A 25367-nucleotide genomic window follows, 5' to 3' on the forward strand; every position below is an offset into this window, starting at 1 on the left:
ATTACAACCCCTGGGGACCCGTCAGACCGGTGCTATTAACCCCACAATCTCCCGGATTCAACCTTCAGCTCAATAGCACCCTGGTTAACTCACAATTTACCTTTACTGTGGGAAACATTGGGGATGCGGGTGAGCTGTTCGTTCAACATACTCAGGTAGTAACATGGGGCCCCACAAAATCCCAATGGTCAACGGTAAAGAGTGCAGCCGGATGGTTTAGTATATACGTGACAGGAGCGAGTTCGACCAGTGCTTCGAGATGCTGGCTCCCAACACGGATCAATAGCAACGTCATGTTGGTACCCTGCCAACCGTCCGATCCGACGTTCGCAGTGTGGGGGTTTTCCCAGCTTCCTAAGTAATTGCGCGAACATATTATGTTTGTCTCGAGGGGGCCGGTAGCTGGATTCAACATCCTCCACTGGTTCCATAGGCCGTGGGCCACATATGTTTCTATGTAATCAGTGTATATATTATTCAGCTTATTAGGGTTAGCGAGCCGTTCTTATTTTAAAACACACACTAGTTCCAACAACTGGGTCTTTCATGTTTACTCGAATCAAGCTTTGTCCTGCTTTGGTACATTTTCTACTCTGTATCTGAATCCCACATATGCCAAGCCCAATATTACTGGCTTTAACTTTCAAAGAGATACTCCCAAGCAGAAATAGGGCCCTGCTCCACCCGGCCTCGTTTCTATAGTCGATGGGGAAACAGATGAAGCCTCGGCTGTCAAAAGAGGAGTCCATTTCCGCTCTGTGAAAAGAGATCGGGGAATTTGATCCAAACTGGAAATCAAATATCAATAGTCTGCTGCAGCAAGGGATCACCTGGATCCACTGATGCCCAGGTTCATTCTTCCGGTTCCTCCTGAACGGTGATTATTCGGTGGTGTTGATCGGCTCCCATCGGTGACGTCGGGTCCAGAACAGCGCCAACCTCGGAAGTTCCCACCTCACGACAACCAAGATTTCCAAACCTGAACAACACACGAGGGCGCAATTCGAAATCGTGGCTGCCGCCGACCCACTTCAGCGCGGTTCCTTGATGCCATTGCATCATCGCCCGCTCGCGCATCTGATCCCGTGCGACGCCCGCATCGTGGCCCTGACGATCGCTGATCGATCGAGCGATCGGCCACCGCACCAAAATTACGTGAACGCTGATCTCGCCAGCTTTATAGCGTCAAGAACAACTCATTCGCCCGCTTTTTCAGGGGAACCATGGATAGAATTCAATAAGAGATTTTTGATTGTGTGATGAACTCGACTTGGATCGAGCATGGCGATCGTCCGGTCTGGTTTAAAGACCTAGAATCCGGCGCCGCAGGCGATTAAAAGCTCTACGGCGAGCAAGGATCTGGTGAAAATGGACATACCCGATATTCCAGATGACCGTCCACACAAGACAAGCTCGGTGCTCTCCTACGCGCCGACGATTGTTCTTGATGAGGCTGCGCAGGATGCGGAGCTTCGCGATAACCCCCTCAGCCAGGACCTGCACGAGGTTCCCAATGGCACAAATCAAACCGTTGACGGAAAATTTCAGCAGCTTGATCTCAACGGCGATAACTAGTAAGAATGAACATTTGCATTGCACGAAAATGCGAGCCTAAAATCATAAATGGAGCCGACGCTAATTTTGCAGTCTTACTTCACCCAGTTCACCAAGTGACCTAAACTCGAAAACCTCCCTGAAGTCGGTTCGTCGCAACTTCTACATCAATGAACTTCCGCTTCTCCAGGCGACAAACCCGTACGATGGATCCGACCAATTCAATCCATTCAATGAGGGAAGCGAAGACGGCTTCTCTTACGATCTCGTGGCGCCGTACGAGGGCGACATGCCTCCTCTCCACGGCCTCGAGCGCCAAGCTGATGCAATGTTCTCGGCGGAGCATATGCTGGTCATCCTCAACGATCCGCGGTACTTGGCACGCTTCCGGGAGTTTCTTGTCGTGGAACGCCCAAGGTCAATTCCGACCTTGACTTACTATCTCAATGCCTGCAAGGCACTGAAAGCTATTCAATATGCCAACGCGCTTGTACGACTATCGGTCGATGTGCCGACGGCCGGAATAGAGACGGCCCAGAAGCCTGTGGGGTTCACGACGAATTCCGCCCTTGAAGTTCGCGTGCAGGACGCGCTGAACGCTCTCACAGGGGAAGAGTTACCCGCTTTTATTACTTCTACTTGCATCAATATCACTAGTAAGGTAGTCGAGGAGCGAGTGCGAGGAACACTCCCCGATAAGTTCCAAGGAATGTCCGACGCGTTGGCGGAAGTCTTTTGCCTAACAGATCCGTCACGACCGGATAATCCCATTATTTTTGCTTCGGGAGGTTGGTTTTCCAAGGCATTATCTTCATATTGAGTTTGCGAGACTCACAGGCATCATCTAGAGTTCCATCGCACTACACAATATGGCATGGATTACGTGCTTGGGCGAAATTGCCGGTTTTTGCAAGGCCCAAAGACAAATCCCAATAGCGTACGACGCATTCGAGAAGCTATTCATGAGGGTCGTCATCATTCCGAATTGTTCCTCAATTAGTACGTCATTTTTGCAAGGGTCTGAGCTTCGATTTTCAGAAGAAGAATAGCTGATTTGAAATTTGCAGTCGTCGTGATGGCTCCCCTTTCATGAACCTTCTGCAATGTGCGCCGCTCTGTGACAGTCAAGGCAAGATTCGCTATTTTATCGGTGCTCAAATCGATGTTTCTGGGCTGGCAATGGAAGGAGCACAGATGGAATCGCTTCAAAACTTGAAATTGGAAAAAGATGTATCTGAAGAAACTGACGATGCGTCTGGGCGAAAGCCCCTCCCAACAAAATCAGAATTCCAACAACTTGGAGAATTATTCAGTCCCCGTGAGCTGCAGAATGTGCATAACTACGGTGGTAACTTGTTCCATCCAGTCGTGGATAAACTCAACTCAACAAACAGTCGATTATGGCTTCAAAGTCCCGAAAATGAAGCAGAGATTAGACTAGGTGGAGTTCAGTCGCCTATTTCTACTAGAGGCTCCTTAACCGGTGTATATAAACATGTATGTGATTTCGATACCATTTATTACCCAGTATTTGCTAATTCTACTGTACAGTATCTTCTTGTTCGACCATATCCCTCCCTTAGAATCCTTTTCACCTCGCCTTCTCTCCAGATCCCGGGCATGCTACAGTCCTCTTTCCTTTCACGAGTCGGTGACACTGGGGAAAAGCGTGACAGGATTTTACATGCTATGATGGCAGGTCGCAGTGTCACGGCACGGATTAAGTGGGTGACACGCTTTAGCGACCAAGGTCGACATCGATGGATCCATTGTACTCCGCTATTGGCGAATAATGGTGAAGTAGGTGTTTGGATGGTGGTCGTGATTGACGATGAGGATGAACATCTTGTACAATGAAAAGGAAATTGGCCCATAGCCTAAAATTATTCCAACTTCAATATTCTTGTACATACTTTTTTTACGCTCCGATCATAGAAGTGACGTATATATTTTGAGTTCTGAAACAATACCCGGGGATGGTCAGCAGAAGAAGATTTGATCTAACAGGATTCCCATATATATATTTGGTGAAACGTAGTTTTACTCTATTTCGCTCGGATTGCCCCTATCTCACATGTGAACTTTGAAATATATTTGACTTTACAAAAGAAGTTTGATTTCAAGATAGTTTAATCCAGTGGTAGTCTAACGGAATGGAAAGAAATGAGCATAAGATTGAGAAGGTTTTAGGACCTGACAGCTAGGTTCTATTGACAACTAAGGGGTGGCAAACCAAATAAAGAATGAGAATTCAGAGATCGAGTGGAGATAAACCGAGAAAAAAAACTATAACGAAATTAAAACAGGACATCCAGGAAGACTATGGAAGCGATAAAGCAGAATATGATGGGAAAGCCAAAAATGAAAAACAGTCGCTGATGCTGGGCAGGCTGGTAAAATGCTCATCCATCCTCATCAGATATCAAAACGGCGTTCTATTCTAATTCATACTTGACAACGTAAGATGACTGCTTCGATCCATCTGAATCACTCATAATGGCCGCGGGGTCCAATTTTCTCTCGAAAATCTTGGCGACATCTTCAAGAGATCTGCCCTGGGTTTCTGGGAAGAAGAAGTAAACGAGAGCAAGGACGACGACGAGACAGCCGACATAGATGCTGAAATACCTCCATTGAAGCACCGCAAATGCCACTGGATTGACATACTGATTGAAGAAGCAAGCCAATGAATCTGTAGTAAGCGTGATTGCAAGGCCTTTTGCACGAAGTTGGAAAGGTAAGATCTCGGCTGGGTAGGCGATGAAAAGTGGCATATAGGCAAAATCGTATGCTGCACAAAATAGGAACAACATTGGAACCACTGTAATTCCCGCCTCAAGTATATGGGCCTCGGAGAAGAGGCCAGCCATGACCGTAGATGTTGATAAGAATATCAACATCAAGGTCGTCGCACATAACCAGAGGACTCGTCTACCGTATCTGTCGGAGGTGCTGGCTCCAGCTACGGCGAACGCTAAGTTCCAAATTTGGAGACTTATATTGACAGCGGCCTGGTGGGTTGCATCGGTAATGCCGACTGAGGCCAAGATGGGAGGGAGGTAGTATGAAGTGACACCTAGTAAGGGCTCTTGTTAGAGAATAAGTTGCCTTGGGACGTTCCGTAAAAAGCTTCATACCGTTTCCAGTCCATTCTTGCATAAAACCCAAGAGAATGCATATGGTTAGACGGTGAACATCCCCCCGAGATTTGAAAAATGCGGACCACCGAGAGGCAGACTCCTGATCCATCGCCTGATTGATGCTCATGCATATCTGATCAAACTCATCTTGAACCAGCTTGTCGTCTGCACGTCCATTTGCGTGATATCGGGTCAGCAAAGCCAGTGCTTCCCCCTTCCGATTCTTAGAAACCAACCATCTCGGGCTCTCAGGAATGATGAAAAGCGCTGCTATCTGTAACGATGGAAATAGTATTTGAAATAAACAAGGCACTCGCCATGACCAAGAATTTTGGATGGATAATGTGGAAAAGGCAATCGCGGCGGCTGTGATTGACCCGCAGAACCATACCGCATTATATAGACCTGTTAGCGTCCGCCGTTGATTTGGATGTGCTGTTTCTGCAATCAATAACGGGGCCGCTGTTTGTGAAAATCCAACGCCAATACCAGTAATCACTCTTGCACCAAAAAATACCCAGTGGTGCGCAACTGCAACCTGAATTATTGCCGCAATTATAACCAGTGTAGCACCAATACTAACGCAAAGTCGCCGGCCGAAATTGTCGGCAACATATGAGGCCGGAATGAAAGACAGGAAGGCACCGAGTGAAACAGAGGCGATGATCAGACCGGTAGCGTTGGAATCAAGTCCACTTAAGAACTTGTTGACTGCTTTTATATCAGTACCTAATCACTCTCATTCGGAATTTTCGTCAGTAAAAATCTCTTACACTCTGGAAGAACCTGCAAACTATTGATCTGACTAGCGTTGTACCCTGATGTAGCAGATGCAGCTAGCATCAAAGCAATACCTAGGTTCAACCTCCGAAGTCCATGATCAGCACCCGAAAATAGTGACATGTTGTGGCAAGACGGTCGTAGACAGCCACTGCCAAAGCTCTAGCTATAGCCATCCCCGGATGTCAGGCTGGCTTTATTTTATTTTTAAGTCTAGGCGGGCAATTTCTCGGATAATTGTAAGCTGCCCACATTCTTCGTGACTCTACTTGCGCCGATCCTGCCGAGTAGGGTCACACCTGTTCACTGTACGGACTGGAATGTAGGGTGAACTTTTCAATGAGCGAATCACTCCATCAATTTAAACCGGAAGGTCACTGAGCCAGCTTCTTTGAGTTCAAAATATGCAAGGACTAACCTAGCTTCGCGTTTTAATCAAGAATAGATTAAAAATGAGTTGCCAGCTCTTGCCGGACTGCGTGTCTTTCTCAAGGGGGAAGCTCAGAGCTCTCGTTCACCCGGATGACGGCATTAATGATTTTATGTCTTAAGTAGAAATCATAGAAACCTACTTGAAAGCCCAAGATTAGATTAGTATTCTTGTATCTTATGTTTCGAGTATATATCAGTTCGACCGCACTCCTTGCTAATCAAGACTACCGGCGTATCTTTAGACTAAGCTAAGAGTTGAAATTGCTTTCGCATCTAATACGAAAAAAGTTATTCGGCAAGTCAAGTATCTACTGAGTGGTTTTGACGAATGACCCTCCGAATTTACGTTTGCCGCCTGTGCCCCGAGAAATTTGACCCCAGCAAAGAGCCGCGTTTAAACGAATATGACACGCTGTCTTGGCCCCCTAAGGCAGCAGATCAACCTGCATTACATACTTAATTGTAATATACATTCAAAATTTGGCATAGGAATGGCCGATTAATATAAGCTCCGAAGTGATAATATTCAGTGCAAAGGGCGGAGAGGGGTGGGGGTGGGGCGTGGTTGCAGCCAGGTGTCGGAGGCAATGGGTCACAGACGAGAAGAAGGTTGTAACTATCAAATATTACTTTCATATGATTTAAAAAGCCCTTTGAATACTAAATTTACTCGAATATCAGTTATATACCTCTTCATTCTTCCTCTAGTCCGGAATTTTATAGCTTACGTTTGCAAAATCCCCATCCGCTCAGAGGCAAGACAGAAAATGGACTCTTAGATCGACCTAATCCTAGGAAATGTATTGAATTTTTCTCAGTTGAGAATGCTTAGGGAATCCCATGAAGCAGCCGTGGGTTTGTGGGGATCATCCTAGAAAGCAGAATTAGCTCCTTGATATCTCGGGTATCCATGTTGGAATTGTTGTATCACCTGATCATGATGCCTCCACAAGCTTGGCCATATCTTCTTCATCTCTATCTACGCAGTTATCATTATTGATTAAAATAGCATACGACAGACACTTTTCGAATACATAGGTAAAACTATCTCAGAGGCGTTTCAATTCATGGATAATTTTCTATATTGATTGATTCTCCAATATATTAAACATTACATTGTGCACAGTGCAACTAGTCAGAGGTCACGAATTACCCATGAACACATTCCTCGGGCGTTAGCAAATATTAGAGACTCGGAATTATTCATACTGCACGTGACTGTGGGCCAGGTATTCAACATTTATTGAAGCACTGACTAAATATGAAGATGAATCAATGAGAGTGGAGACAAATTTAACTAATAATTCTTCAATCCTTCAAATCGATGTTCCCGTTTCAGAAATGCTGTATGGGCTTCAAAGTGCTGCCACCTCCAAGGCGTAAATTTTATATTTGGATACCTATGGAAGGATGAAATGAGAATAATACAACAGTAATTCAGGAGAATAGGGGGAAAAGTCGAACACAACAAGATCTCATTTCCGCCCTTGAAAATTTATTAGATGAGCCTTCTTTTTCAATCATCCGATGTATACTGAGTCCACTATTTGATGAGCGAGAAATTCATAATAGTGTACAATTAAATATTAAATGTAAATCAAAATATTTGTAAATCCACTTCTCTAACGGACTTGATAGTTGCACCAGAGAGCTACAGTAATATGAAATTGAATGTCATGTGCGTCTGTCATAGAATTTGGCTCTCTTTAATGTTTTAAAAGCCCCGAGAAAGCTTGTAAGGGGATATATATAATCCATCAGTATGCAGTATTTAATAACCGTCATTCTCGATTTATTTTACGAAAACATATTTGTCCGAAGTCAACATGTAAATGATGATTTTTGATCGAATATGTCCGTTTTATCTAGTTTGATATGATTGGAGAGACTGAAGCCAGTTGTTTGAAATGAATGTAATTTCGAAGGAGTTGATCCTAAAAGAAATTTAATTCCTGCTTCGAGCTTATGTGGATATATTTTCAAAGCAACTTTCGAAAGATTGTACGGCCAGAGTGCTTGGCGGACCATTTTCGCTACCTATCACATCATTTTCCAGAGTGAACTTCCAGGAGAAGAAATGACCGTCCAAAGGGGTCAGCCGAGGAAAATTCTTCCGTGCTTACGGTACTTCATCTCCATCCTTCACGGGGATAAGGGGCGTCTTCAAATTGTTCCCAAAGGGCGAAGAATGTCGGATTGATTTTGGTGAGGTTCCGCATTCGGCAAAGACACGCGCTGACGGATAGACAGAAGTACCGAGCTTGACTCATGAAAACCCCCCTGTGGACATGAATATGCATCATTAAAGTTCAGCTCATGACGAAACAATCAAAGTTCCGGATCAATTCCATGCCGTTGAGATCACACCACGAGGACCTGACTGACATGCTTGGATACCAGTTGACATCATTCAGACCGTGAAACCCAAGCTAGTATAACGTTTTTAGAAGATGAGCCCTCTGATCAAGTCAAGTGGCAAACTGAAAGCTTGAAATCTAGCTTTCTTATTCGAAATAGGACTCCGGTCTTGAGGAGCGTCACAATTTGTGGCACAAGGAGATTTATCACGCTTGTTGAATGTGAAGCACCCCGAGATGCCCCTTACCCACCAAGGACGTATTGAAGAATAAATGCTCATCTGAATGAAAATGCACATAGACTGTATTACTAGTTCACATACGATAACTTCACATCACACATTTATTTCATAAAATAAAGATCAAAAACAGGATGATTCTTCAAAAAGACATCCCTATTTGAGCCATCTCACCTTTCCAGAAATCCAGCAACCTTCTACATTGCCGTTTTTCTCCTTCAAGTCTACCTGGATTTCCGATGGCCTTCCCATACTCCATCCCTGCCTTACAACAATCGGCTTAGCCGTTCCAGCGGCTATCTGACCATCATGCAAAAGGCTGAACACAAGTGCTGCGGCTGCAACTCCCGTTGCAGAGTCTTCCTTATAACCGGAAGATTTTGGGAACTGCCGGGCTTCAACAAGTTGGTCCTCAGCGTTCAGAATGACATACGGGTAGAGCCCAGTAGAGCCAATCTTTTCGCAAATTTCCCGAACTGAATTCGACTCAGGATTTATTCCGTCGAGAATATCACGATTCTTGATAGGTATCAGAGTTTTTGTTCGAGAAGTGCGTCCATTTTGCACTTTATTTGCTGAAGAAAGTTGGTCTGTCGTGATTTTAAGACAAGAGACAATTTCAAGGACATGGTCATCAGACAGGTTTTCCACTATACCTGGTGGCTGAGAAACAAGGATACGTGGTTCTGGATTGCCATGTTCACGAATAACCTGTACCTCAACCCTGCCAGACTTGGTCAGAATAGATGTTTTGCCACTATTTGGTAGCAATCCGAGTTGGTTCATGATCCAGACAGCCCCAACAGTCGCATGTCCGCACATCTCCATTTCGTGATTCGGGACCCAGTACTGCATTTGAAAATCACAAAAGCTGTCCTCTTCTACTTTGATAGAGGATACAAATCCGCATTCATGCCCGCTGTCCTTTGCTAGGGTATGCATCTCAGTATGACTCATGCCGTCGGCATTGAGGTAGATTGTTGTGGGATTTCCTCCTTGCTCCTGATCATCTAGAGAGTATGGGAACACCGAGAGGTGATAAGCGTTGATATTATCCATTGTAAAAAACAATTTGTGATGAGAATGTATCATAAGAGTTCGAGGAAAGTGATTCCGTCCCATAATGAGCAGGCTGCTGATGGATGACTACATCCCCGCTCGCTAACCAACTAGGGCTCCACTGACCAACTCTCTAGCACCAAAACGGGATGGTTCGGCTTGTGCGGAGTACTCCAACCCAATGCAAGATTTCCCGTTTGAGTATATTTGTAAAAATTTGATAAGACTAGTGAGGAAATGGGGTGTCGCTTATCTATAATTGCCAGACTACATACGGTCCTTGCACTCCCAGTGTCCTGGTTCGTCATGAGAAATAGCCCAATATTTCCCATAAATCCGATATCAGTATAGTGGTTGAGTGCAGTTCGTCTTTGCATATGTAGTCTAACATTTAATCACAGATAGTCATCCAAGCAAGGCAAACATTATCTTGGATGCTTAGAACCTCGAGATTCAGACTCAAATATAGATCATAATATAGACTTGAAATTACACCTGTGAATCCTGCTGCAAAATACCCTACCAATAAAATTATTTTGCTAGATTCAAAGTCCGAGTTACTATGGCCCATATTTCTTCAATTAATTCCCAAATTGGAATAAGTCTTTTTCAGGCCCGACTTCTTTCCAATCCAGATTTGCCCCAAAGAATTTCTCCTGAGGTTGTAGTGACTCGATCCACCACTGGATGGTCAGTAGACTCGCTGGATACTCGAGACTAAAAAATACCATATAACCTTGAATTAATTCTTGCTGGGCCAACTCTGCCATTTCAGCTTTCTTTTGTGCTTGCAGAACCTTTTCATACCAATATAGGCAGTCGAGGGTATCTTGATTTGAGGGCCCGAAACGCGTTTTTATCCCATTCTGCGCCTGGAAAAGAAGAGGCTCTGCATCAGCGTATCTGGCCTGGCGATAGTACGCTAAGCCAAGCCAATAAGTGGAACATAAAGTATCCAGGTCATATTCTCCATATTTGCTGTACCGTCGCGAGTATGCTTGATTGAGGAATATCATGGCTTTTTTGTACTTTTTTTGGTAGTACATAGATAAACCCAACCAATGACTCGTTGTCATGCTTCGGGTGCCTTTTCCTGTAGTAAAAGTCCGACGATAAGCATGCCAGAAAGCTTCTTCAGAATCGGAATATTTTTCCAGGTCAAAAAGAACACATCCAAGCCAGAAGGCGCATTCAATTGTCTCTTCTGCTCCCGGACCTAGCAAAAGCCTTTGTCTTGTCAAAGTTTCTTCGAGGATTGGTTCAGCCTCGCCAGAATTTCCTTGCTTGTACAGGGTGAATCCAATCTGGAAGGAGGTGTGCACTAGACATTGGTCATATTTGTCGCTTTTATGTTCTAGTTCTCGGAGTGCAGAACGAAAGACTTTTTCGGCCTCACTGTATTTTCTTTGCTTAGAAAGCGCTAGTCCAAGCGCATACAAAGAATCCAACGTCTTCCTGCTGGTACTACCTAGGCTCTTGCTGAACCCGTCTGCGACCTCACTAAAAAGATGCTCTGCGGCTTCATAGTGAAATAGCTCAAATTGATTGCGACCAAGCCAATAGAGAGCATCGAGTGAATCAGCATGTGTTGGTCCCAAGCATTTCTGAAGCCCCTCCGTTGCCACTTCGAGATAGTTATTAGCAGTGTTATAATCTCCCTGTCCGTGCAACCTTTGACCAAGTTCAGCCATGGTGCGATAATGAGTTTCAATTTTGGTCGAGCCACCCTGCTTAGGTTTTGGCAGAAGCTTGGGAGAGTTGTGTGGTAATAGCACTCTGACATTTGCCGCTCTATTTTGAATTAAGCCTCGAATTTTGACTGCCGCTGTTCTCGGAAAGAGCCGAAACTGGCGAGAGCTTCGCTGAAGTAACGGCGCACGGTCCCAAATCATTTGCTGCATGGAGCTTGTGGCTTTGTCTATCTGGGCGTTGATCTCTTCAATTTCATGAAGCGTAGAAGAGGTATGTGGGTGAAATACCCCGAGCACACATTTTTGGGTTTCTACCACTTGCTGCAGAATAGACAGTCCTTCTGGGTAATTTCCTTCTCGAATTGTCATGGCTCCGACCCGATAGCGGGATCTGAGTGTGGATACACAATTCGAACCGTGCGCCTCTGATCGATATTCAAAAAGCTTCTGAAACACACGTTTGGCTTCCGAATATCGGGACATATAGTAATAAGTAATACCCAGAAGATCGTATGAGGTCCGAGTGTCCCGATCATCTAAGGTCAGTAATTTCTCTCGGCCCTCGGCCGCTCTTCGGAGATAGAACTCGGCTGTCTTGAACTCATGATTTTGGAAAGACTCTACCCCTTTCTTGTGTAGATTTAGCCATTTTCTCAGTTCCAATTGTTTCGTGCCTTCGTATGATGAAGAAACAGTTTGAGTTTCTGAGGACTCAGACTTCACTGCAGTAGATTCTTTTCGGGTGGATAACCCCCGATAGGGCAGTACATATGCCTGTACATTTTTATTCGTCGCTGGAGACAAGTTATGATTGTCGCTATCAGACAAAGGCGAAGACTCTTTCTGCAATGGCAAAGGCAAAAGCGAAGGCCGCTCCTGCACAGGCAAAAGCGAAGGCCGCTCCTGCACAGGCAAAAGCGTCTCATGGAATTCCTCGATTTCACTGCATCGGAGCTTTTCTTCCTTGATTTGCATGCTCAATGTTCTGGTAAGATGAAATTCCCCCTGCCGCAGCCACGCAGTCTCCATTGCCTCTTTTGCAGATAATCTCTCCGAGGCATGTCGAGCCATTGCGGCCTTGATGAAGCTCTTGCAATCTGAGCTAATAATCTTCGATCGAGGTTTGGGAAAGGGAAAGTTTCCATCTTGCATATATTGTTGTTGCACGCTGATATCTTCGGGATCGAATGGATGATCAAGGAAAACCATGTAGAAAGTTATAATACCCAACGCCCATATGTCAACTTTATTTGTATATGAGTTCATGGTGTCCTTGTTATTCATACCAGTGAGGTACACGTTTCGAACCTCAGGAGCTAAAAATGCCGGTGTCCCAACCAGTGATCGAAGCATGCCTTCCTTCCCATTGTCCCGTTTGCTGAAACCGAAATCACCGATTTTGACCCACCATTTGGGGCCCTTGCGAAAGACAAAGATATTCTGCCCTTTTTAGTCGTATTATATTTTATTCTTGAGTAAGATCTTCTTACCGCGGGTTTCAGGTCTCGATGAACAAATCCATTCTCGTGAAGAAGACTCAGGCCTTCCGCTAGCTGGAACGTAATCAACCTAGCTTCGCTTTCAGGCAACGGCCTTTCGAGATGCGAATCCAGATCGCCGTTTTCAATATACTCCATAACAATGAATACGTGTTCAACATTTTCATACCATCCAATGAACTCGACAAAAAGACCTTCGTACTAATACCAACCCGTCAGCTTGCAATGCTCGAAGCAGGTTGATGCCGAGTTCTCAGACCGCAAATGTTATACCTTCTTCTGTGAGAATTTCGCGATCGCTTCCAGCTCCTTGAAATAATCGATTCTCTTTGGTAGGATGGTCTTTTTAATTTTCTTCACGGCTTGCAATTCCGCTTTGTCGCTTGTCAGGCATCTCTGGAGAGAAACAGTGCCATAAGCTCCTTTCCCCAGTTTCTTGACTTCCTCCCATACATCCTTTCGCGGCCTACGTCTCCCAAATCGTGAAGAAGACAGATCGTTATGCATAGTGAGTCGATGTGTGTAGTGATGGTCGAATTTGACCTCGATTAGGCTATCGAGAACCAGATCGGAAATGAAAGAGTCCATTTTTGGCTTCCACTTGGAACACGCAGCTCATAGGCAACTTGAAGATTGAATTGCGGTCCACTTTAAAAGGCGCAATGGGGTCCAAAGCCCCTTTTAAGAGGGGAAAGTGAAGTTCCGTTCCAGCGTACCTGTGGCAGACGGAGCTGCAGGTCTAGTTGACCCTGATGTGGGTCTTGTGGACAGGGATCTATGCCACCAGGATTCCTTAGGACGAGGAGAGTACGTGACTCATATTAAATGTTATAATCGAGCACAACTATATAAAAAGCCTTTCACCATTATATTTCAAAATACTCAGAATAATGCCTCTGGTATTAAAGTTGACGGATATGTCCGACAGTCTCGTCGAGGGAAACGAGACATCATGTTTACGAATAGGGACAGATTAGGGGCGAAAACAGGGATAATCGCAGCACTACAGGGATTAAATGCGCCACTAGTATCCGTAATAGCGAAATAATATCATGGGACCTAATTTTAAATCCTGGTTTTGTGTGATGAACCGGCATACCTCGGGATGACTGGAGTGAGATTAATGGTTCATAACTCAGCCCCCACCATCGATCAATTAGTGGCACCAGAATAGACATTACTCCGTACTAGTGGCGTTTGGAATAGAGGCTGTGATAGTGCGGGGTTTGGCTTCTGTTTTGTTTGAATTCGAACTCGTTGAATGTGCACTTGAGCAGCAAGAGTAGTTTGAACAGAGGAACGCCCAGTTACTGCGCCCGTAAACTCCACTGAACTTAATATTTGGCAACAACTAACCAGGCACTTGAATCTTCATTTCCTTGGCACTATACGAAGGAAATTCTGGCCAGATACTCACAATCTGCAATTTCCAAAAATACAGGAGGCTGGTCGTAGCACTGATGATGTCTTTGGTGGAGGTAATCACAACTGACCCCACGTATAAAAGACCATGGAGGCATACAACCCGAGATCCTGCTGATTACTGGTGCTTTCTTGCGAAGACTGGCTATAGAGAACGAAGGGCGGAGTTTGGATGAAGAATAAGTGTTGAAAATGAGGTTTCACATAGCTTGACAATCGAAGCTGGTTGTTAAGTTATTTGAAACAATGTCGATCATCAAACTTTCTTTTTGTTCCCTCTGTGTCTACAACTAGGTGTGATATATTGACACTGCTATATATTTAGAGTACAGAGTATCAGAACAGGTTATATGTCTCTCTGATACCAGCCGCCTAAGACGGAGAGGGGCACGCAGGCCGACGAGCTCAGAGAGCGACGTTACAGACGCAGGCCATGCCAGTGCCCAGCTCTTAGGAGAAGAGCCAGTATGTTCACTTTCACACTACCCATACATATATATCACCTACAAAAATTACATCTCCCAGATGCCTGACGTCTATCGAAGGCACGACGGAGGTATTATGCTGTTCTTTTCGGAGAGGCAAGAAACCATGACTCGGATCTGCTAGTGAAACTTCGGAACTCAAAACTTCCAGATTGTGGATTTCCAGACCGAGTATACGGTTTTTCAAACTACTCCTAGAGGCACTCCTGGATCGCCTTGCTGTCTGCGTGATACTATACAATGTGAGTTTGCTCGTGATATATATCGACTCGTCATCTTCAAGAATTAAGAAAATACAGTATGTTCACTAGCGACTTGCCCGGGACACATTCTTGATTTATTCACTGGCAGACCCTGGCCTCCTGAAGACTAAACTGGACACCGTTACTGAAAGCCAACTGAAACAATCGTTTTCAACCTTCACACCCCAGGCTAAACATTTAGGGTTCTTCAATCTTATATTTACGGAAGGAAGGATGGAAGGATAAATTCTCAAATCGCGATGTTTTGCCGTCCACATCAATGAGACTGAGGTTAGTACATCTTCATCCTTATTCAATTCCGACTCCAAGGCCGGAAACTGGACTCGGAGAGTGCCGAAGTGTCTATAGTCTATAGGTTCCTGTCAAGCCTTAGTGTGATTGGTTCGCTGGCGGGTCCGCCTCTCAAAAGTATTCACGGAAGATAGCATACATTTGGGGAGGGAGGTTTGGCGGTTTTTGAGTATTGAATTGGACAACCTAGTCCTTCAAGAAAGGCCTTGCAGCATATGAAACTAGGTCGTATTCCCAAAAGATTGTGAGCTGGCTGATGGGCTCCATCTAATCTGGGATCCTAGAGACAGGCAGTCCCATAGGTGATTTGCTGAAGGTGAATGTCTTTTTCCCGGTCATAGATCCACAGCTGATGCGAATTGGGCCTGCCCTTGCTCTTCAATAATAAATATACCAATAACAGTTTTGAAATCCTCATATAGTTAGCTTTTAGTACTCTGGACTTTAAAATTTAGGAGTTTGGTACCCCATTCATTTTCATTCATTTGTTGTCCATTGAGGGCAGCCAAAATCAACAGGAAGACAATAGTTTGGAGCCACGAAAGCAGGTTCTTAGGCGACCTAGTGTGAAGATTTAATGTCTTTGTTGAACAAAGTTGGCAGAATGTGAGACAAAAAAAGACTTGACGTTGGATTCTGAGCGATGTTCAGAAAAGTCTTTTCGAAACCAGGGCCAAGCTGCGATGGGACCACAGAGAGTCTTACGACAAGGCAGTGAGATCGATGCCCAGACGGCTAATCTTCGCGGGGGCCGAATAGGATTGAGAAATAAGCACCTTTTATGGTGGGTCTTCTGAATACGAGGCAAGGCTGGGAGGTTGAATTAACCTTCTTGGTGAAGTGGTGAGTGGGGGCCAAATTCCATGTCTACTTTCCAGGCGAGCAATGATATAAGTTCTCGAGTTGCGAGCATTCTTCAATGAAATCTTCATATTCAAAGTTCTATTAATAACCCACAAGGCTCTATAGAGGGTGATGAGGAAATGAAAAATGAAAAGAAAAGAAAATAGAAAAATAGAAAAATAATCGATATGTGTGTCATGTCTTGGTAGGTCGTGAATAATGGCGAAAAGAATTAAGTAGGAACAACAAGGGAAGATGCAAAATACGGCTATGTACAAGTTGGCGAGAAAGTCATCACTTCTGAATATCTATTGCCAGTTTGGGCACCCAGAACGTGACGTTTTTCGTTGATGAGAAGGCCTCAGTGCCAAACTGGAAGACTCCCATGTAGTCCGAGCTTGATGGATAGACATCACCGGAAAGCGTGTAGAGATCCGTGATCAACGGGTAGAGGTCTCCTGAGAAGGTCTGCGTCGTCGTTTCCGCGACCCAGGACAAGACATTTTGTTCGTCTGAGTTGGTGCCAGTGTATAGGTTGCTAGAGAGCGAGACAAGGAAAAAGGAGAGAGTCAGAAAAAGGAGCGACAAAAAGAGTGGGCATCTCAAGAAATACGTACAAAGTGGTTCCGTTCAGGGTCTTGGTTGTGACTGCGCCCGACGATAGACCGATGGGCTGGGCGGAAGAACCGTAATCGGCAAACCAGACCATGACTTCGTACTTGGCTTTGGTGCTGTTCTGGGCGGTTTCCTTGTCGGAGTCAAAGAACATATCGATCGCGACGTTGGTTTGAAGGTCATCGTTGTCGAGGGCGGTGTCATCGGTTGACTCTGCGACGACGCTGCCCACCCCATAGGTCCAGTGAACGTCGAAATTGACCTCGGTCATTTTGCCCAGCTCGATCGGCAGGATGTTATCGATCATGATGTTGGGGAAGGCGTGCACGGGCTGGGACGTTGGGCCGGTATCGTATTGCCAAGTGACCGAGAAGCCCGGAGCCGTTGTCGAGGTCGCATAGGTTTCATTATTATTAGTGGTCACCTAGTTCGCCGCTTTGTCAGTCGCAGATCTCAGACGAGATGGAGCCGGAGGATATGCTTGTCTCAGACTTACATTCATACATAGTGATCCGCTGGTCGAATCGGTGACACCCCACTGATTGGGGTTGACTAGAAGACAGAGAGACCAGTCAGCTATTGGGCAGGGAGAAAAGGCACTTGAATCGCGAAGACCGGAGCCAGAGCGGCAGGATGGTGATCGATTTGGAGGAGAGTCCATGGGGCGTCCACATACGGGTATAGTGCTGGCCATCGCTCGGCGGCGAGATGCCCCAGGAGAGTTCGCAGTATTGCGTGGTGGTCACGCCGTTGTTGGTGATGCTGCCACTGCCGCCGGTGCCGCCGCCGGTGCTGTCGCTGCCGGAGCCGCTCCCTCCAGTGCTGCTGTCGCCATCGTTGCTGAAGAGCGGCGATTGTCCGGTTGCTGCCCGGTGTGCATCGATGCCAAATAGTGTGCCGAGCGCGCCGCCGATCGGGATGGCCAACAGTCCCGTGTTGACGAGGAGTCGTAAGGCCATGATTGCGGGAATCGCGAACTAAACGGAGAGTCGGGGAGTATATAGAGAGGTGCGGGAAGGATGAAATGGAGTACCACGCCTTCAGCTTCAACAGGGCCTCCGGGGGGGGGGGGGGAGACTAGGTAAGACTAGGCAAGACAAGGCAAGACTAGGATAAAGATCGCAGATGTGCTGTCTGGACGAGTCAGAAGTCGGGAAGTCAGCAAAAACCAGAGCGCGAGATTGCCAGTCTTTTTCCGGACGCGGATCGGAACGAACTGGTTATCAGCGCCACGGACCAGGTTCCAACCAGACGGAGACGGACCGGGTTTAGCGGCAGGTACCTCACATCCCAGCCAACGCTTGTTCCTGATAAGTCGGGCCCCGGTGGCCCGTCCGCCAGTGGTTGGCCCCCTGCGTCCGGCGCTGTAGGACGATGCAGTGAAACTGGACCAGTCACGCTGGACTGCCGAAGAGAGGAGGGGACCCCGAGACACTTGGATGATCGTAATTAATCTATACTCTTTACTCTATACTCTATACTCTATACTCAACCTCTTCATCCTCTTCATATTCTTCATATTCTTCATACTCTTCCTATAACACGTAACACGCATTACACTTCTCACTTGTTCGCCGGGAAAATCCCTGACCAGGAGCCTGGTGGCGGGGTTGCGCCGATTCAACCTTGGAAAGCATCTGGCGGCTCGACCTATCGGCTTCCCGCAGTTGAGAATTCTAAAATTAACCCTCCCTTTCGGTGGGACGTTGACCCATAAAAGAGGCCAGAAAAAGGCGAACTGCAAAAAAAAAGGTAAAGAAAAAAGCAAAAAAGGCAATTCTCACAAGAAAACTCTTCAGACTGTTTTATTTTTAATTGATTGGTCTTTGGACCGGGACAAAGCTGTGTCCCTGGACCAAGTCCAGCCCGATGAAACCCCGAGTGGCCGAGTGTCCTAGCAATGATGACGCAAGCGGACCAGCGTCGGGGTCGACCCAATGAGATCCAGGCCATGGTGGGATTCAGGAGTTGATGGGGGTTCCTTTTTTCTGTTTTCCTTTTTTTTTTTTTTTTTTTTTTTCAAATCGTTCTCTTTTATGGGGTTCCTGTTCCTGAGTGCCAGACTCTTATGTCGTTTCTGGGGAGTAATTGGGAATCATGGGAATAGAAGGGGTCGTGTGCCCGCGGAAAAGGGTGGGGAGGGTAACGAGGGAACTATAAACGGTCTGGAGTCGGGCGTCTCCAGGGCTCCGTAACGAGCGACTCCCCCGGCCAAGCGCACAGCTAGGGTCAACTATATCTCAACGGTCGCAAGACGCGGACCACACCACGCGAAGGAGGAGCGATCGGGATGATGCCGTAGTTGTGCGCCACGGAGAGGGACGGAGTCCATGTCTCAGAATCTCGAGAAGCATCGCAGGGCCCGCGGACGCTGAAATCAGGATTTTCCGGGCGCGAGGCCCCAGTCTGGACGGAGTTCCCACGTCCCCGAGTCCTCGAATCCAACAGTGCCATTTACCCAGCCATGCCACAATCCCAGAAACCCCATAATCTCCTCAATCCCATGATCAGATAAACCCAACCAATCCAACCAATCCAACCAATCCAATCAATCCAATCAATGCAGCCCATCTAACCCATCTAACCCATCTAACCCATCCAACGCGCTATCACCCCAATCCAGGCGCCAGGTCGGAGCAAATCGCAGCATCTCGATACAGGGTCTGACAGACCAATCAAACAGGCCCAGTAGATGGGTCGACCCGAAACAGAAGCCCAGATCGGCCGCTACTGGATCAAGTGGAGCCCTAGCCACAATGCGACGAGACCCGTCCAGGTACAGCGGGACCACCCAACCCCCACGACCTGGGCCGATCGATGATAAGGGCTCCAGGGCACCAGGGCATCGCCCTCCCCCCCCCCGGGGCCCGCATACGTTCAGTACACTCATACGTTCATACGTCAGTACTTTTCAGACGGATGATTCCAATTCCCTGCTTGGCTCTGCTGCTGGCCGTCATTGGTGCGGTGGGTTTTCTGTCGCGATCGCTTTTCTTTTGTGCTTCCTCTTTCTCTATACTTCCCCTCGACCAATTTCCTCTCTTCTTCTCTCCACCCCAACCTCCCCTCTATCTCTCTCGCGCCTTGCTTCTTCTCTCAGGCCCTCTTGCTCGACCGGGTTCTCTCGTCTTGCTTGCTGCACCCGCCTCATTCTTCTCCAGCGCTTCGGGCTGGTCACATTCGTTTGCCTGGTTTCTTTTTCTTTTTCTCTTTTTCTTTTCTTCTCTCCTCTTTTCTGGCGAGGCTGGAGACCATCAATTTCCGATTCTCGATTCTCTTCACTTCATTCTCCTTGCCTGCCGTGGATTCTCATCTAGCTTATCTACCGGCCGCTCCCCTCGGACTTCTCCGTGGGAATCGACATTGACCTATTCCGACACCCTTCCATACCCCGTCTTCCCGCAAGTTCGCGTCGAGGGCCTGTTGTGACCTTTCCCCCATTCATGATGAATGGGAATTATGGCGGCCCATATGCTGCCCACTATGGTGAGCCCGCGCCCAGTCCTGGTCTCCATGACGAGGAAACCGAGGAGCTGGTCGAATTGAACTCCGTCCGAAACTATCGCAGTCCGGCCACACCCGGCGTGGATCGTCATGGGAATAGCTTCGATTTTCAATTACACGAACAACCATCTCCTCGACCCGCCGTGATTCCCTATCGCCCAGGACATGGTCACAGCCCCCCAGAGTATAGTTCGCCGACGCTTCAACCCACCCCGCGCACCTCTTTTGCCCCATCTTTTGCCCCATCTTTTGCTCCAGATTCCTACGCAGGCACCCCCTACGACTCTCGCTCGGCATCTCCAACCCTTGTAAGTCTCATTTTTCTTGGGGGAGATGTTTTTCCTTTCTTTTCTTTTTCGGTTCTCTTTGTTTGTAGAAAGAGGGGAGCAAACTCCGTTTGAAAGGAACCAGGCACTAACGTACCACCTTGTGTCACTGAACTAGTATCACCATTCCCAACTGCAGAGCCACGCGAGTCTGGCAGCGGCTCCTCTCGTCTCAACCCCAGCCCTAGGCTTTTCGAAAGAATGGGTTCAATCGGGAACCAGCTCCATTGCCCGGATCAGTGACCGCGATGATGCGGATATCTGGAAAGGATGGAAGCGCTGGCTCTTCAGCCTGACCCCATTCCTGACCTTCGCCAACACCTCTCTCTACCTGTTCTACCTCGGTCTGCGGATCTACTGTATCATTATGGCCCAGAATGCTGCCGGCATCAGTTTCGCCGGCGCCTGGGTGTTTGTCGGAATTGAAATCGCCGTCTCGATTCCCTCGCTGATGCACAACTGCTGGACCATGATGGCGTTGAAAAAGCGCGGCCGACCCAAGCTGCGCCTGACAGGCCACGACTGCCCGACAGTGGATGTCTTCATCACCTGCTGCGGTGAGGAAGACGAGGTCGTTCTCGACACGGTTCGCGGTGCCATTGACCAGGATTATCCATTCGAGCGGTTCCGAGTGATCGTGCTGGATGATGGGAAGTCTGCTACGCTGGAAGACTCCATCAACAACTTGGCCATCACCCACCCCAACCTGTACTATATGGCGCGCGAGAAAATCCCCGGCAAGCCTCACCACTTCAAGGCTGGCAACCTGAACTACGGTCTGGACCAGGTTCATACGTTGCCCGGAGGAGCCAGCCAGTTCATGGCCGCTCTGGACGCGGATATGGTAAGTCACAACACTCCTTGCAGCGAGACAAAAAGCGACCGCGTATCGATCTCGGTGCATTTTTGTTTTGAATATATTCATGTGCTTGGCTAATCAGACCTCTTGTAGATCCCTGAGCAAGACTGGCTGCGTGCCGTGCTTCCCCACCTCCTGGTGGATCCGAAGATGGCCCTTGCATGTCCTCCCCAGCTTTTCTACAACACCCCTGCATCAGATCCGCTGGCCCAGAGTCTCGATTTCTTCGTGCATGTGATTGAACCCATCAAGGACGCGCTCGGCGTGGCTTGGTGCACGGGCTCAGGATATGTGGTGCGACGCGAGGCGTTGGATGCTATCGGCAACTTCCCATTGGGCTCGTTGGCTGAGGATGTCGCGACCTCCACGCTGATGCTTGGAAAGGGCTACAAGACGGCGTACATCCACGAGCCGCTTCAATTTGGTACCGTCCCCGAAGACTATGGCAGCCACCTGAAGCAGCGGACCCGATGGGCCATTGGAACCGTGGACACGGCGTTCAAGCTGAAGTTCTGTCTCTGGGGCGACAGTGTTCGCGCTATGACTATTGCTCAGCGCTTCTCGGGATTTCTGTATGCCACCCTAAGCTTGTATACGCTTTTGCTCACGGCCTCTCTCTTCGCCATCCCGATCATTCTGCTATGGGGGAAGCAGCTCGTTGCCTACGCCAACCAGGACCAGTTGCACTGGCTCATCTGGGCGTGTTTCGCGTCAACCATCGCCAACCGTCTCTGTGAGTTTGCGCTGTTCATTCCCGCGGGCTATCATACCGGCCAGCGAGGCTCTCGGTACCAACTCTGGATGTCCCCATACATTGCCCTGTGTATCGTGCGGTCTTTCATGCTGCCCAAGTGGCTAGGTGGCCAGACCCAGGCCTTCAAGCCTACGGGCTCTCTGAGCTCGGCCCTGAATGAGCGCGACCCGAAGCTGCGCAAGAACTTGTTTGTTCGCCTCCGGGTGATTCTATTTAACTTCATGGCCTTGTTCCATTTCGCCTTTGTCTATGTTACCCTCGTGGCCGTGGTTATCTCGACCTATCGCTGCTTCTCGATCGAGAGCGGCTTCAAGGGCGTCGTGATCTGCCTGATCACACACGCCTTCTGGCCACCGCTGACCTTCCTCTTCATCTGCACATCGCTCTGGACGCCGGTCTCCTATGCCATCGATCCCCCCTCGATGCCCGAGCGTGAGGACCTGCTCACGCGCGACCCGAAGACCGGCGTGGCGCACCCTACTAAGAAGAGCAAGAAGATCGCATTTGGTGGCCAAGCCGCCTGGTTTGAATTGGAGTACACGGTGGCGACGGTTGCAACAGTTCTGATTTTTGTCTATTCTTTCTTCTTTTTAAAAGACTTCATGTATATAATGCATTACGAGTGAAATATGCTCATCATAAGCAATGCCCCCCCTCCTTTTACAACTATCTAATGAGATCATCCTTACCACAAGACCTGATTTTTTATTTTACTTTTTTTTTTCTTCCTCTCTTTATCCGCTTTGTTGCTCTCGAAGGAAACACATTTGGTCGCATTGTTCGTTTTCGTATATCCCGGGCCGAAACGACCTCACGCCGTTTCCGTCTTCGGCTTCTTCTTCGGCGGCCGATCGTCCTCCTCGCCGAATACCACCGCCCAGGACCCGTCCAGCACGCGTGGGTCATCCCCATGCATCCCCACATCATACGCATGCTTCATTCCATCCAGGCAGATCTTCCGTCTCTCATCGAAATCGAACATCGGCGCTGGATATACTCCCGCACTCTTCTCCGCGCTCCCATCGCCGGTAATACGACACCCCCATTTTTCCTGCTCGCCAGCCGGCGCCTTCCATGGCTCGTAGATATACTTCTTGTCGAACTGCGCCAGCTCAGGCACATACCGACGCACAAACGCCCCCTCCGGGTCCCACTTCTTGCCGAAGGCAACAGGCGAATAGCACCGGTAGAACTGGGCGAAGAACGCCGTGCAAGACAGCCACATCCAGTTTCCAACATTACAAGCCGTCTCGTCTATTTTAATCCGTAAAAAACCCGCCACCCCACCGCCACAGCGGAGGGGGAGAGAGAGCGACAGATGTTAGCATGACGCGTTGCGGAATGAACACAGGGAACAAGATTTTCCCACCTCCCGGCAAGGGCAAAAGGGAACAAGAAAAAAAGGGCGGGATTGAGGGACAATTCATGAACGGGGCAGCCTTACGGTCGATCAACAGCTCCTCGAATACTTCCGCTCCCCGCTCCCAGCTCACGTAGCACCCACCGCGGGTCAGGAAGCACGCAACGCTGTGCCGGCCCAGATGGTGGATCCAGCCCTCCTGTCGCAGCTGGCGCATCAGCGCATCGATCCAGGGAAACCCGGTGCGCCCTGCTTTCCATCGCTGGAACCACTCCTCCGCGGCGGGCGAGTCGATCTCGTAGTCGCGGGCATGGCTCACGCCGTCGACCGCCGTGCCCGGCGGCTTCGATGGCAAGTGCCAGTCAATCACGCGGACTATCTTGTTGCCGTGGGTGCGGGCGAAGGCGTCACCGACGGCAGCCTGCGCCGCGAAGTACATGTCACGGAAGAGCAGTTGACCCGGAAGGTTGGTTGGGATGGTGGCAGTGGGTTTCTTCGCGTGTTGGCGCTTCGCCATGTCCTCCTGGACGTCCCACCAGAACTTCCGGACGGAGAGCGAGCCAAAGTGGAGGTGCGGCGAGAGTAGGGTCGTCGATTGGGGCTCGAACGCCGCCGGCGAGGTTTGCGGTTTCTCGAACGTGCCCACGTACTCATCGTCCTGGATGTAGCCAGCCAGCGTCTCCAGGGCCACCGACTCGCCGCCTCGGTGCGGAGTCGTCACTTGGGACGGAGCGATTCCGATCTCCTCCAACGTGGGCACCCCGAAGTCGTGCTTAGGCCCCATTATATCGGTGTATTGCTTGTCGCTGGCAGTTCGGTGGTCTGCATTCAGGTCCGGCTGGGCTTCTGCCACCTTGTGGTCGAGACTGCTGAGATCCATCCTATCCTTCTCCCACGGGCCTGGGATGGTTGTTGGCGCATCCAATGGTTTGTCGGGGTTCGCGTCGTTAATCTGGTGGGCGGCTTTCTCGACCTGGCTCATGCTCATCGTCGGCTTGCCGCCATTCTTGCGCACCAATTCATCGGGATCGAAGAGCGTGCGTCCCATTTTGATAATCACCTCCACCCCCGCTTCTTTTGCCAGCCTCAAAACAGCCTCGTCGCGGGCGCGCGTATGAGTCGGTGTCCTTCTCGAAGACGAGATGAGTGATTCCCCATTGCTTCCAGAGCTTGGGAAGGACGGACTGCGGTGCTTCGCGTATTACCCATAGTTTCTGCTTGGCATTGAGCTTGTGATACGATTGAGAAAGATCATTATGGCAATCCAAGAGGAATTGCCATCGATTAGGGCCAACCCGAGACCGATAGACGTAGTGAGGGTCCCAGGTCCAGATTGGAATGAACACGGAGGGTTTCAAGGCCAATGCCGCATGTAGCGCAGGGGAATCGTGAAGCCGGAGGTCAGTCCGGTGCCAGTATAGGACCACTTTGTTGGACGTCGAACTTGACTTCATCTCGCCCACTTCCTGTCGCTGGCAGTCTAGGGGAATTCGATTGCGGAGACTTGTCCAATTAGGGGAACGTCTTGAAGGCGTGATCTTCAATTTCCCAAACTCAATGGTTGAAATCACGAATTCGAACAACGAGAAGCTAAGCAAGATGGATAAAGAAGGATTGGATTGATCGTAATGTTTGATTCCTTGTAAATTGACGTTGAAAAATGTATGACGTCAATCTAATGCATGTGCATGTGTCTATATAGACAAGATAAGGTATGGCGGGTGGGGCTTTCCTATCTCGGCTGCAGCTGCTTTTATGAGGGCTCTCCGAGAACTTTAAGGTCGAGGAAAGACGCTATACTAAGCTTCGATCAGAGCTTTCTACATAACATTCGAAACGTTACAACTATCAGCGTGCCTAAAACAAGGACCCAGTAAGCCTACGCGTGTAGTTT

The 25367-nt window shown here is 48.3% G+C and overlaps 7 protein-coding genes across 7 annotated transcripts; 2 read left to right on the forward strand and 5 right to left on the reverse strand.

The window, feature by feature from the left end:
- Positions 1-1368: 1368 nt before the first annotated feature.
- On the forward strand, positions 1369-3411 carry N7462_010561 (uncharacterized protein; the record flags this gene model as incomplete). The annotated part of the gene is made up of 5 exons (XM_057082275.1): positions 1369-1574; positions 1648-2342; positions 2403-2553; positions 2622-3051; positions 3106-3411. 5 exons carry the CDS (start codon positions 1369-1371, stop codon positions 3409-3411), a joined length of 1788 nt encoding a protein of 595 aa, XP_056929315.1.
- Positions 3412-3989: 578 nt separating this feature from the next.
- On the reverse strand, positions 3990-5597 carry N7462_010562 (uncharacterized protein; the record flags this gene model as incomplete). The annotated part of the gene is made up of 3 exons (XM_057082276.1): positions 3990-4630; positions 4692-5405; positions 5468-5597. 3 exons carry the CDS (start codon positions 5595-5597, stop codon positions 3990-3992), a joined length of 1485 nt encoding a protein of 494 aa, XP_056929316.1.
- Positions 5598-8658: 3061 nt separating this feature from the next.
- On the reverse strand, positions 8659-9561 carry N7462_010563 (PhzF family phenazine biosynthesis protein; the record flags this gene model as incomplete). Its single annotated transcript, XM_057082277.1, has 1 exon — positions 8659-9561. The coding sequence occupies one exon, from the start codon at positions 9559-9561 to the stop codon at positions 8659-8661; it is 903 nt and encodes a 300-aa protein (XP_056929317.1).
- A 581-nt stretch (positions 9562-10142) lies between these two features.
- Positions 10143-13339, reverse strand: N7462_010564 (uncharacterized protein; the record flags this gene model as incomplete). Its single annotated transcript, XM_057082278.1, has 3 exons — positions 10143-12692; positions 12743-12952; positions 13025-13339. 3 exons carry the CDS (start codon positions 13337-13339, stop codon positions 10143-10145), a joined length of 3075 nt encoding a protein of 1024 aa, XP_056929318.1.
- A 3010-nt stretch (positions 13340-16349) lies between these two features.
- N7462_010565 (glycoside hydrolase family 12 protein) lies at positions 16350-17629 on the reverse strand (the record flags this gene model as incomplete). The annotated part of the gene is made up of 4 exons (XM_057082279.1): positions 16350-16593; positions 16673-17094; positions 17167-17222; positions 17347-17629. The coding sequence occupies 4 exons, from the start codon at positions 17627-17629 to the stop codon at positions 16350-16352; spliced, it is 1005 nt and encodes a 334-aa protein (XP_056929319.1).
- A 2487-nt stretch (positions 17630-20116) lies between these two features.
- Positions 20117-22739, forward strand: N7462_010566 (glycosyltransferase family 2 protein; the record flags this gene model as incomplete). Its single annotated transcript, XM_057082280.1, has 3 exons — positions 20117-20482; positions 20619-21344; positions 21453-22739. 3 exons carry the CDS (start codon positions 20117-20119, stop codon positions 22737-22739), a joined length of 2379 nt encoding a protein of 792 aa, XP_056929320.1.
- Positions 22740-22924: 185 nt separating this feature from the next.
- On the reverse strand, positions 22925-24521 carry N7462_010567 (FAD-binding domain-containing protein; the record flags this gene model as incomplete). The annotated part of the gene is made up of 2 exons (XM_057082281.1): positions 22925-23367; positions 23558-24521. The coding sequence occupies 2 exons, from the start codon at positions 24519-24521 to the stop codon at positions 22925-22927; spliced, it is 1407 nt and encodes a 468-aa protein (XP_056929321.1).
- Between the last annotated feature and the right edge of the window lie 846 nt (positions 24522-25367).

This window comes from Penicillium macrosclerotiorum (assembly GCF_028827735.1).
Source record: "Penicillium macrosclerotiorum strain IBT 26536 chromosome Unknown utg000010l_segment0_segment0, whole genome shotgun sequence".
Taxonomy (NCBI): domain Eukaryota; kingdom Fungi; phylum Ascomycota; class Eurotiomycetes; order Eurotiales; family Aspergillaceae; genus Penicillium; species Penicillium macrosclerotiorum.